Source organism: Condylostylus longicornis, unplaced genomic scaffold (genome assembly GCF_029603195.1).
Source record: "Condylostylus longicornis isolate FDR11 unplaced genomic scaffold, ASM2960319v2 ptg000098l, whole genome shotgun sequence".
Classification (NCBI taxonomy): Eukaryota; Metazoa; Arthropoda; class Insecta; order Diptera; family Dolichopodidae; genus Condylostylus; species Condylostylus longicornis.
The window spans coordinates 743124-757987 of NW_026578066.1; the positions used below are offsets into that span (position 1 = coordinate 743124).

General features: G+C 24.6%; 1 protein-coding gene across 1 annotated transcript; it reads right to left on the reverse strand.

Annotated features, from left to right (window-relative positions):
- Positions 1–601: 601 nt before the first annotated feature.
- On the reverse strand, positions 602–3047 carry LOC129613976 (uncharacterized). Its single transcript, XM_055528334.1, has one exon. It carries the CDS (start codon positions 2250–2252, stop codon positions 1524–1526), a length of 729 nt encoding a protein of 242 aa, XP_055384309.1. The 5' UTR covers positions 2253–3047; the 3' UTR covers positions 602–1523.
- Between the last annotated feature and the right edge of the window lie 11817 nt (positions 3048–14864).

The window sequence follows — 14864 nt, forward strand, 5'->3', positions numbered from 1 at the left end:
GGGTAATTTCTGCGAGAAAATAATTTAAAAATCGCTAACATTCGCAAAATTTAAAGAGAATGAATAAAATTTATTTGATTTTGAAAATTTTATACTCATACTAATATATTTTAGGTGAATATCACTCGTATGATATAGTGAGTACATTTTCTAAATAATAAATATAATAAATAATTTTAAATTAAAATTATACATTGTATGTAAAAATTTAAAATTAAAATTCTAAATTAACATCTGCAATTCTATATATACATAAAATATATGTATATGCTTAGATCATAATAATTAAAAGCGAACATGAGAAAGAAAACTTAATTAAAATAAATATTTTAACTCAAACCCTATACAAACCATTAAAATACCATACGAACTCAAACAAAAACAGCAAATTAATTTAAATATAAACTCATTTCATATATTAGGTTTGTAGATATAATTAAGATAATGTGGCGTACAAGCTGCAAATTAAATTTCATATACGATATAATAAAAATTTTCCATTAAACTTGAATATGGTTGAATACTTCTATGTATATAATATGTATATATATATATATATATATATATATATATATACATATTTTACATTTCTGTACGTGTATATAATTTTTTTTTTATTCCCATTTGTAAAGTAAATTCATTTTTAATTAATATATTCACAAAAATATATAATTAATATATCATAATATAATATTCTGGAACTGGAAGTAAAAATGAGACATTTACACATTCTATCTACATAATATATATATATCATTATATATCATTTTATGTTAATAACACTCATATATATATATATATATATATATATACTAATTTATTTTATATGAAATTAATTCACTGTGTACTTATACTTGTGCTCAGTACTGTACATTTTACCACTTTAACACCAATTTTAAGATTCTATTGAAAATTTCTATTCGAAATTTGATTGAAATTATTTAAAATTTCACAAGTATTTTTAATTTTATGAGTACTCATATGAGTATATATTATATGAGTTTATGTACTTTATATCAGATTTGTTTTTTTTTAAGAATTTCTGTTATATAGTAAGTTAGGTACATTTAAATAATTAAATTGTTATTTAAACTCTGATTTATTTTTATTTTTCATTGTGTATTTAATTTATTGATTGATTTCTTTGCTAATTTTAAAAATTTAATCACTTATCATTTAAAACATATATTATATTTGTATAACATTATAGGGGTATATTATATCATTATGTAGAGTAAATCAATAGTGCATTGTATATCATATATTTTATGAAGAAATTCTATTTCCGGAAATTTTATTATACATTTATTTTTTTATATTACGTATAGATATTTTAAATAATTTATTTAAATTTTAAATATTATTACACACACAAAACAACCCCATATACAATTTAAAATTACAATATTTTTTTAAGTGCAATTATTTTTATTTTTTTTTTTTAATATTTCTAATTTTTTTTTTATTATTATTATGTATATAATGTAGTACAGTTATTTATACATTAATATTACATATAGAATTTACAATATTTTTGCATATCTTTTCATATGTGTATGTGGTGGTGGTGGTTTAAATATTTGATTACCATCAGAATCTTTATGTTCTGTATATGCTATTTCAGCAATTAATTGCATTTTACATTTTTCAGCAATTTTTGCTGAATAATAACTTGAACAATCAACATTTGCAATTTTAAAACCTAATGTTTTTGCCATTTGAAATGCTCTCTCAAATAAACGATAACCAATATTTTTACCACGATATTCTGGTGATACAGCAACACTTATTAAATTAAATGTTTTTTCAGTTGAAAATTTTTTAAATATATCCTCTTTTTTATCAATAACATCAATTAAATTTAATAATGCCATCATACGTTTACAACCTAAATCTTTAAATTTATTATGTAATTCCAAACCTAAATTTGGATAACTTAAACCATTAACTAAAAATCCAATTGGTATTTCATTATTACTATCATCATTTGTTTGATTATTACCTCCTCCAGCACCATTATCATCATTTAAATTATTTTCATTATTTTTTGTTTCAAATGCTATTAAACTTAATCCTTTTTCTGGTATCGATGAAAATGTTTCCTCTTCAACAAATGATGGTGTTTTTATTTGAAAACCAACTGATAATGGCTCTTCTGGCCAATACCATTTACGAAAACAATCTAATATTAGATCATGATCATCTTTTGTTGCAAGACGTATTTTAATATTATTACTTGTTGATGATGACATAATCGCAATTATTATTATTTCCTTTTTTTTTTTTATTATATGTTATATATGTATGTAAATATTTATAGTTATAATTGATTATAAGAGTATTGAAAATAATAAATTATTTTTATTTTTCAATAATTTATTAATGGTATTACTCGAACACTGTATGAAGTAAATATCCTTCTTCCTTTATTAGAATATTAAAAAAAATCACTTATGTAACTTTTTTTTCCTTTCTTTGTTCGATATAAAATCAACCTATATGTATGTAAACACTCAATATATTAATAGGTGTATATATATGAAAATATATATATGTTAGTATATGTGTGATACCAAATAAAAATTTTGTATTTATAATTTTATCTCTGCAAGGACTCAATTGTTATAGCACAACAATCATCAACAATTGAAGGACATAAAAATTAATTTGCCGCTTTTCTATTGTATATATATAGAAAACAAGAAACCGTTTTTATGGTGTTCTACAATTTTTCACTTTTCCTTTTCTTTTACTCTTACTTTTTTTCTATTTTTATAATTTCTTCTGTTTTTCTTTTAGAAATTCTTGAAATATTTGAAATTTTTAATAAAATTCCTTTTTTTAATTTGAATAAAAATTAAAGAAATTATTTTAAATTTTATGATTTTTAATTTTTCCTTATCAAAGTTTTTTTAAAATTTAATTAATAAATTTTTTTTTAATTTTTTATCACCCTTTTTAAATAAACAAAATTTTACTTTCAATATTTTTTTTTGAATTTTTGACCCGAAATTTTCCTTTTCTCTCTTTCACTTTTTTTATTTTTTTTTGATAACAAGAATTTTTTAATTTTTTTTTTTTTTGATGTGAACAGTTCAAATGATTATAACAGACTGCTGAATGATTCAGTAAGATAATATTATATTTACCGTTGTTGTGCTTGTTCTTGTTCCTGTTTTTGTTATACTTGTTGTAGTTAATATTGTAAAAACTGTATAGCATTTTAAGTTTTCTGTGTTTTCTTTTTCTATTTTTATTTTTGATAAAAGAAAAGGAAAAAACTAAAATAAAAATTTCTTTTTTGCGGGTACATTATCATTACAAACTCATATACACTATATATATATATATATATATATATATATATATATATATATATATATATATATATATATATATATATATATATATATAAATATATATTTATATATATATAAAGCAATATGATATACTGAAAAAAGAACCTAAATGTATAAAAAGAAAAGAGATGAAAATGAAAAATCCACAAGTATATAACAATGTTAAAAATATAGTATTTTTATATATGTATAAAATATATAGAAATTTTCACAGTATAACACATTTCATTTGAAATCAGTACTTATATAAAAATGGTATACGCTGATAATACGAGTATGCAAAGTCAATGATTATAAAAACAAAAAAATCCAAAACTGATATATACTCGTACCTATGATATAACACATATCTACATGAATATGGCTATTTATGAATATGATTGCATACACACATATGTATACGTATATATAATATTTATAAAAATAGCAGTATTGAGTAAGTTTTCTATTATAAACAAATGAATTTTGTTTACATTTGTAATAATATATTGAATATTTTATAATTATAATATTATATATAAGATATGTATAACAGATATAATATATGCATAGCATGCGTTATATAATATTATACCTATATATGGTAGGTAACTTTTTATTTATCATTATCATATATGACTTAAATTATTTTAATAATAATCTTGTAACTGTTATATAAGTGACATAATAATATACTTGCTTGTATATTAAATGAAAAAGTTTTTTTTTTTTATCATTTCGAGGTTAAACCACATATAACGTTAATCTGTACTGATTAAAAAAGATTAGACAACCACAATATAATAAAAGCAAAAGAGGAAAAAAAAATCATTATTTTTATTTATATAAAAATAAGAGAAAGAAATTATTTATAGTCAAAGTCGAGTGAATAGAATGCCGGTGATAATAAAATTGATTATTATACAAGTGCGTGTTATACATACATATGTATGAATATGTGTTATTTTTATATAAATGTTCTACATATGTACGAATAAGTGTTTTAAACTTCATTTTGAAATATTTTTTTTGTTGAAAAATATTGTACGGTTATTGTTTGTTCTTTTATGCATGTGCCCGTATTAAAAAAAAGTTTTGTATGATAAAATTTAATATTTTTTTTTTTATGAAGTTGTAAACAAATACTTCTGCTTTCTATATACATACACACATATATATTTGTATAGACACTTGTACAATATAATAAACATATTTTAATTATCATAACATATTCAAAAAAAAAAGTTTATTTTGTCATTAACAGCATTCCTAACAAATTTCTATTTTATAATATAGAAACAGTTATACATATTACAAAGTATAATAAAAAATATCAAATTACATACTCTTTTGTGTAGCCACCGTGGTGTAGGTGGTATATTTTTTATGGCATGAGTTTGAGTTAGCTCAAAAATATTGACTAATTAACAACAAAATTAAATTCCGAATAAATTAATTAAATAAATAGCAAAAATATATTTTACTTCCCTGTTCAATTGTTAAAATCAATATACAAAATATTAATCATGAAAATATATATATATATGTATATATATATATATGTATATTTATATATATATATATATATATATATATATATATATATATATATATATATGTATATATAATATATATATATATATATAATATATAAATATAAATATATATAATATATAAATATATGTATATATATAACTTTTGTTTATTTTTATTAAAACAAAAATAAACAAAAGTTAATGTGAAATCACTTTCTTCATCTGTCAAAATAGTTGTTCCATATACATATATTGTCTCCTACTGTCCACTTTCCAAACTATGAAAAGAATTTATTGTGTTCGTCAACTACGATATTATCTCATGTCATGGATTGATCAGAAGATTATCAGCAGAAAATATAGCTAAAATTTAGACGTTGAAACTAATGTCAATTAACCATATAACTGTAACAAATACCTTACTCGTAAAAAAATCGCCATTTCCTAGGCACATTTTATTAGAACTTTGATGTTTTCTGAATTAAGGGAGATTTTTTTTTCTAAATTAACTCATTAAAAATGAATGCACTTTTATTTCGTCCAAATAAGTTTATGCAAGCGTATATATATGTATATCATATATCGATGGTGAAGCGCAAAGTCATGCTAATTAGCAAATTTAAAATTTTAAAGGGGAGGAAAAGACGAAAGAAGCCAGTTAATTAGGGTAACGCTATATTTTTAAATTTTTAGCACTTTTCCAAAAAATTTTTGAAAAAAAGTGCTTATTAGTTTCACTCTGTCCGTCCGTCCGTCCGTCCGTCCGACAGTCCGTCCGTCCGTCCGTCCGTCCGTCTGTCCGTGTGTCTGTTTACAAAACTTCTACATTCTTAAAGATAGAAAGCTGAAATTTAATATGTGCATAGATCTTTACTAGAAACTTATTTTCGTAGAACAAAATTTTTACCTATCTCCCCCCCTCTAGAAGTTATACTTCCCCAAAGCCACAAAAATGGCCCATTTTAACTATTTGTTGCAATGAAACCATAAGCATTTTTGAAATTTTGCAAACTCAGAAAGGCAGCGGCTTACTTTCCCTAGCGCGGTATACTACAGCTAAACTTTAGAAAAACAAAATGGCCGTTCAAATTTACCGTTATCTAAAGTCCTTTTTTTCCAAATTTTTGATGTCGTTTTTCTCCTATACCCCAGCCTGCAGAAGCTTGAAATTTAAGGGGCTTTTAGACATTAACAAATAGTTCATTTCGTTTGAAGAAAATTTTTTTCCATCTCCACCCCCTCTCAAGTTATCGTCTCTTGAAATTCGTAAAATTTGAATTTTTGACACCTTATATTTCCGCAACCGCAAGCTTTTTCAAATTTCTATAAACGCAAAAAGCTAGCGGTAAATTCCATGACATTAAAAAATATAATTATTTTTCTTAACTCACACAATTAACCCTTAAAATCGAGCATTATGTTAACCCCTCTTTATATTAATTTTTATCTATTTCAAAGACTGCATAAATCGTTCATCCGAAATATATGCAATCCTAGAAATAGTTTCGTTTATGAATGAAAATAATTTTAATAGTGTGGTGGATATACATAGATTGTTTTTAAAAGCAGTATTTTCACTTGTTGAAGGGAAAAGTGCTACAATACAAACCATTGGTTTGACCCAACTTTATTTATTCTTATATAATTAAGTTTTTTTAACAAAATTTGAATTTTTGCACATGAGATCGTGCACTGAGCATAAAATGTTTAATAGTGTTAAGATTGCTAATATATTTAATTATAATCTATTGATATATTCATCATATTCGTGTTTTATCAATATATCACTTTTTGTAACATTACCATTCTAAGAAAGCACTTAGCCTTCGTTTCAGCAAACTAATACTTATACCGCATTGAAATCTATATCACACAAATAGGACGACCGTTCGAAATACTATTGGAAAATTTGTTCCTTAGCATATTTTTGCACTTCAACATCGATATATACATCATGTGATTATTCTGATGTAAATATTTTTATATATATATTGATTTAATATAAATATATTATTATTGTTATACACATGTACATATGTATGTTATGTAGTTAAAATAAATAATAGAATTATTTAATAAATATTTAATTAAATATTTATTAAAATCGGATATGATGATGATGAAAATTGTGTCATACTATTTTTATTTCTTATTTTCTCTTCTCATCGCAATATTATTGAATTTATTTATTATATGTATATAGATTATTTTTTTTTATATATAAAAATATATCAGTTGAAAACTTTTACATATAAATTTGTGGCATATTATGGATTTTTTAACTTTCGGTTATTTCGATGCTAAACTGATGATTGTAAAAATTTAGAGTCATACTTACTAATGAATAAAATATATTTTAATTAATTTTAATTAAACACATACCATTGTATACAGAGTATATAATGCGCCTGTCTTACACGCAGGCACGGAGTTATATTTAAAATTTAGAGTAAGTAAAGAAATCAGTGGAGATTGACTTTAATCCCCTGTAGCTCCTATTGAGCTGTGAACATCGTCCCTTTACAAAAGTTTTCTTTACTTATGAGTGCCTATACAGTGGTATATAGCAGTGCACTTTGGCGAGACGAAACACCCTGTATAATAAGTACATAATAAAATAACATAAAATGTTTTGACCACATAAAATAATTTTATTATTAAGATTTAATGAATACCTATTATAAGAAGGAAATAAGTTCACATCACTAAAGTTGTTTTTTTTACGTCAGTATCATTTGTTGAGTTCATGCTTCTTTAATTTTCGCACTTTCTAGATTTAGCAAGATTTTATATCTTAAATTAAAAATCTATTAATATTCAATTCTAAATTAAAGACAGTAATTATCGATTTATAAATTTTGTTCGAAATGTAAATTAAAAACATGTGTAAAAATTTTTTCCCGAATTTTGAGTTTTAATTTTTCTTACGGCAAATTAACATGTAGTTTAAAAATTAAAATATATTAATTATTGCAATTACGACTATTTTATCATAAAAATTAAACAGCTAAAGATCTTTATATTAAAATATTGAACAAAATATATGGTGATTTTTATACAACCTACCTAATAGTTATGTCTTTCTATAAAAAAGAGTGGCTGAGAGCAACAATTGCGCACATGCATTCTGATGGTTCGGTATTTTCATATTCCTATATTTCTTTCACTCCTATATTACAGAATCTCCATACAAAAAAAAAAAATTGTTTATTTTCAAAACATTCCCAACTACTCGTGAATAATTTTGCAACTCCTATAAAATATTTTAATTAATTTTAACAAATTACAGATATATATATATGTGCGTATAAATCAAACTCTTACCCGGAAATCAAAAATGTCATCTAGATCAGTCGAAATAAAATTCAACCTTACTTAAAGGTATTAAGTATTTTCATGAAATTTTTCAGTAAAATTGAATTTGAAAGTATGTACGCAAGGTGTTGAATGTGAAAGTATAATTTTATATAAAATTTTGAGCTCAAATACGATGAAGCTCAAATTTTGAGCTCAAATACGATCTATAGCTTGACAAACGATATACTACAAGAAAATTCTATCTATATGCAAAATAACTTACAAATAATAACTTCCTGGAACTCTTTACCATATGTTTGATAATAAACTACTTTGAAAAACAAAAAAAAAACATTAATATATTAAAATCTCCATGATTTTATGCAATTTATATTATATAAGTTTATGATTGTATATATGTGTGTACAAAAATTTCTTATTAACTTTGACCCTGATTGAATTGTATTACAATAAAATTTTCATTAATTACCAACTCACATTACACATAATTGCTATATATACTATTCTATAGCTTAATTATAATATAAATGATATAACAATTATATATAGTATAACAATTTATATATAGCAGTACTATAAATATATGCTCCGCTCAAATATCATTATCATTTTAATAAATGAGCATAATAAAAAGAAAATATTAGAAAGCTATGTAATATTAAGCATATTACTCAAGTTACTTATGACCGGACCAGATGTATGTATTCATAAATATTATGTACATTTATACAACTATAGATATAAATCATATATATAAATATATGTGGTGACATATATATATATATATATAAATATATATTTATATATTATAGCTATAATAAAGTGATTTTCTTTTTCCCAAAACGGAATTGAATACCTTCAAATTTCATGTCCTTGTTATACCTTGTCTCCTTTTTCTTACTTTTTATTCTATTTCTATATATAGTTCAAGTTAACTATATGTATAACAATATCTATTTCCTTTGAGGCAAGGAATGATTTATACAAATATACCATTTATATATATATATATAATATATATAAATATATTGTTATATTGTATATATATATATGAATAGTACAGATATGAATGTTAAATATTCGAATACAAAGGTAAACAAAGAAGTTTTGTGCAAATGGAAACAAATTACATATTGAGTGACGGTTGTATTTATTCTTTGTTTTCATATTTGTATTATGATATCGTATATTTTTATTATGTATATACATAAATACATATATACTTATGTATATATAAAATAATTCTTATATAGAAGCAAAACACATATATTTGCACACATTCATAAACTTATATAGTTATTTTACAAGAAAGTCCGAAAGCTATATAAGCATACAAAAGCATATATAAGTCCGAAAGCAACATAAACATACTAATTAAGTTTTAGTTTTAACTTTGAAATGCTTAATTTGTACGTTTACTAATTTTTGTAAAAATTTGAGCGAAAATTATATTTACGTTAAGAACATCATGTGAAAGTGATGATTACTAATTAGTTTCATTCTGTTCTCAACTCATATTGAACATTTTTGTATACCATTAACTTTGACTCATTGTGAAACTTACGTGTTACTCATTGATAGCTTGAAATTTGGTAAAATAGGGAAACTTTAAATTTGACTTCAGTGTAACAGTAATGCTTTTAGTTGAATTTATTTGCGTATTGATTGCTTTTAAAGAGCTTTTCCAAATTTAGGTTTTTGTTTCCTCGGTTGTAATGAGAATATTCCACACGATATAGGCTTATTCGTCAATTTCATAATTCTTCAACATATGTATATTGTTAATACTCAGTTTTGGATTTTCTAGGCAATCATTTTTTTCATCTGTCCATTATTTTAATTTTTCTTTTTTGAAATAATTAATTTTCTAAATAATTTTTATAAAAATTTTCTTTTATCGGTCTCGACTGGGCATGGCGAAAAAATTAATCATTTAATATATAAGACTAGTTAAACGTACCTCTTTATTGAATCCATGAATTTGAGCCTAATATTGGGCCTTGGCCATGAATTATAATATGGACTGAAACGTAAAATTAAAAAAATTTCAAATATTTACTTCAAGCAATTAAGAAACCCCAAGAAATTGATTTTAGGAATTTTTCAATTTTTAAATATGTATATGTCAATTAAAATTCAAAATTAAAAATTCTATGCTAATGAGAACTGAATTTTATTTAAATAAAATTTATATTTATACATAAATTTTAACTCCATCATTATCTAAGAATAATGTACATTCGAGGTTAAGCAATCTTTACAGAGTCAATAATATATTTTGAATTTTAAATAATTCTACATCATTTGGACTTTATATTTTTTACCCGAGGTGAAAATATAGTCTAAATATAGAAAATTTATTACCCTCTAAATCTCAAATATTATTTCTAAATTATAAGTTCCTTATTATTCCAAAATTTTCTTAAATTCAGATTTTGAATTCAATTCTGATACAGAGTTCTAACCTACATACAGGGTAGTCCGGATATCGTGTTAAAGCTCTTTGGAAGGTTACTCCTTAAAGTTTCTTAGGAAAAAAATCATATGGGTGGGACAGACATTTTTTTTTGTGACTTCAGAAAGAAAAATTTTTCAATCAGATTTCTTAACCCTCCAAAACTATCCTTAGACGTCCGAATTTCCTCTTCTCCTCTCCTTCCACTCGACCGTACCATTTCTTTCCTAAAAGACTCCAAGGAATCACCCCGAGACAGCGTTTCCATCGGAACCGGAGCACTCTGTACATAAAATGTATAGTCAAAATAAAACCATTACAAAAATGACTCGTTTTACAACGAGCCCACATACAAATTACATTTACATGCATATAAAACATGAACGTATGTAAGTCTGTCTAGATTTTATAGTTTCTTGCTAATTTTATTTATACTCACATCTCTTTTTCATAGTTTCAAATCCATAGTTTAACATCCTTACATTATTTTTAATTGAATAAAATATTTTTCTCAAAATTTTACACTTTTCATAATAAATTTTATAGAATAGAAAAGGACCTTACTGGAATCTGATATTCCTCAATACCTTAATATTTTTAATTTCTTTTGAAATGAAATCAACAGAATGAAATTTCAGTTCAAAAAGGTATAGGTATCTACGATTTAAATTCTAGGATAAAAGACTAAAAATGGCATGGTGACCTATGTATGTATAGGAGCTAAGTTAAGTATTTAAAATTTATATTTTATTCATAAAGAAATAAATATTCCAACTATCAAAGTAAATTCCAAGAAATTTCAAAATTTCTCCAATTTTCTTTATAGAATCGAAGAAAGAAAAAAAAAGGTTGAAAACATTAAAAAATTTACAAGAAAAATTGGTAAAAATTTACACAACTATTAACTAAGCGTAAGATATCCAAAGTGTTATAAAAAAATTTTTTTTTTTATTTTGCTTAAATTTTTTAAACTTTTTTTTTTGTGTGCTTTGACCCCATGTCATAAGTACTTACCAGTCCAAAGTTTTTGAGATCCCTTTTTTTTTACAGTTATATCTGACCTTTTATTATAAGTTTATAGCCCAATATAAAGTTTTTAATATTATATACATATACCATATGTGTATATTCCATGTTCATACATACATGTATATAGGTGTGCAAATACAATTATTTATAAATGTTGTACAGATTTTATTGTTTTTATTATTATTTTTTGCTTGAACTTTGTTTCATCATGGAAAACTTTTCTTAATGTTTTGCCAAACTTTTCATTTACATATCTGCTACATTCTTATATTAAACTATAAAAAATATGTATATATTGTACATTGTAACTTTACATAATCATATATATACATAGAATTCTAATATACATAGAATTCGATAATATAAACAGTAAGGTAAATAAATATATCCAATAATTGCAATGAAAATGTTATATCTCAAAATTTTCATTTTCTAGTTAAATATAATAATTTTTTATGGTGTCTATACTCGTACTCATAGGTAACGAGAATAATGCTGGATGGGAATTTCCCGGAACGTCATACAAGTCATACAAATATCATGACGTAAATATCATACTTAAGTTTCAATATGCATTAGTAACGATCATTATGACTTTTTTTTTCAGTTTTTTTAATATCAGCCATGTGGATCTAGAAATTCTAACACAGCCTGTCTGAAAGTCCACCCCATACTAACACAGTCAGTCTGAAACTCAATAGCCAAATAAATAGAGTTCGTCAACACATTATAACACATGATGGCGGGGTCAAGGAAGTTGTACACAACAGACTGAAGAAAACTAGAGAAACGGTTGGCAAACTCCTATCGCAAGATATCCAGAGCGACCGCACAAGATATGAATATTTCGGTCCTGTGTTGAATCGGCTTTATTGTATGACAGCAAAACTTGGCTAACATAAAAATCTGGCCAAAATATATAAGCAACGAAGATTTCTGGACAATAACAGGCTAGAAACGGACACATTCTAAAAAAACTCGCCAGTACTATCGCCAGGACTTGGACTGGAACCGACAAGGTTCAAAAAGACCCACAAAAATATCCCAATAACACTTTTTGGGATATTTTGTTTAAAAAAAATTTAATTGTAAAAATTAAAGAATTTTTGAGTTGTTGCAGTTTTGAAAAAATTTTTAGTCATAAGTTTTTGCAAATTCGAGTAAATTATAATTTGAAATGGAAAAAACACATACCTATTCTATTTTTTTTTTTGTTTTGTTACCGACCGTATTGTGTAAACAATAGGTAGGTTATGTGATGGCAACAAATTTTGCATATCGAGTTTTCGGTGGGAACGTACTTCTCCATAGTAGGGAAGTGTAAATAAACTATTTTTAGCAACCTGTCGGTCTGTCGGTCTGTCGGTCTGTCGGTCTGTCGGTCTGTCGGTCTGTCGGTCTGTCGGTCTGTCGGTCTGTCCGTCTGTCGGTCTGTGTGTGCACGCGTGTATCTCAAGATCGGCTGAACCGATTTTGATGAAATTTTATATGTGAGTTTATTTCTACCATGGCACGGATCGATCAACTTTTGGGATATATCAGGCCTCGGGAACTGGACTTTTTAGCGGGCCTGTTTTACATTTTTGACCATTTTAAAGAAAGTATTCAACCGATTTACTTGAAATTTTATACATAAGCTCAGCTCGACCATCCGCAAAAATTCGTATGTTTTGGAAGAAATCAGGCATCGGCAACTAGACGTTTACTACGGGCCAAATATACATTTTTGTGTATATAAAGAGAAATAATCAACCGATTTCATTGAAATTTAATATATGAACTCCTCGTATTAAAACAATGAACATATAAATTTTTTGGAAAGATCAGGGCTCGAAAACGGATTTGCGGGCCGATTTTACATTTTTCACCATTTTGAAGAAAGTATTTAACCGATTTACTTAAAATTTCATATATAAGCTTTGCTCGAACATACGCAAAAATTCATAACTTTTGGAAGAAATCAGGCATCAGCAACTGGGCGTTTACTACGGGCCAAATATACATTTTTGTGTATATAAAGAGAAATAATCAACCGATTTCATTGAAATTTAATATATGAATTCCCCGTATTAAAACAATGAACATGTAAATTTTTTGGAAAGATCAGGCATCGGCAACTAGACGTTTACTACGGGCCAAACATACACTTTTGTGTATACAAAGAGAAATAATCAACCGATTTCATTGAAATTTAATATATGAATTCCTCATATTAAAGCAATGAACATATAACTTTTTTGGAAAGATCAGGGCTCGAGAACTGATTTGCGGGCCGATTTTACATTTTTCACCATATCCACAGAACAAATTGATGGAATTTCTTGAAATTTGATATTTGAGTTCTGGTTGTTACCGAAACTAACTGGCGAGCATTTCAAGGAATTCGGGTAGCACAAAGCGAAACTCTACTAAGAGCCAAATTTACATTTTTCTAAGTATGTTAACTATAAGCTTACTAACGTCCTAAAAATTGGAAAGAAGTATTTAACAGACATTTTTATAATATTCTGTAACACTTTCATTTAACTAGACAATACACAATGCGGTCGGTTATGTGCTGACCACATGAGATTTTTTTTTTTTATTATAATAACTTTAATTAATTTATCCCAAAGTTCTTATTTCAGAAAAAATTTATTCGGAATTTTATTCAATTAGTTACTACAATAAAGTATATTATATATACATATATTTATATGTAAAGACTTTATATCCATGTATAAAGTCTAAACCTTTTCTGAATGCTGTAGAATATAAAAGTATTTAATTAAGGTTTTTCCAAAATTTAATTTATAAAATTTCATTATTTTAGTTTAATTTTCATTCCAGTTGAAAATTGCCTACTTTAAGGAGAACTTTCTCAAAAATTCATTTTGAAATTTTTTTAATTACTAGCTAAGCTATGCATACACTTAATTAAATTTCGAATATTCTTTTTAAGTTTATCACAATTTCAAAAATTTTTTTTCAATTTACTTAAAATAAAATTTTTTAAAATCTAAATATTAAGAATAATGTGCAAACTGTACAATGATAAATTTAATTTAATTATAAAAGTTCATTTTGATTACAAAGTTTTTCCATAATAATAGAATTCTAGTATTTTCTTTTATTGTTATAAACATGCAAAAAATATATAAATAAATGTTATACTGGCAACAAGATTTACAATAAAGTAAAACAAAAATT

What these genes read in the sequence shown, in the direction of transcription:
- LOC129613976 (XM_055528334.1), bottom strand. Translation starts at nt 2,252, where the DNA reads ATGTCATCATCAACAAGTAATAATATTAAAATACGTCTTGCAACAAAA.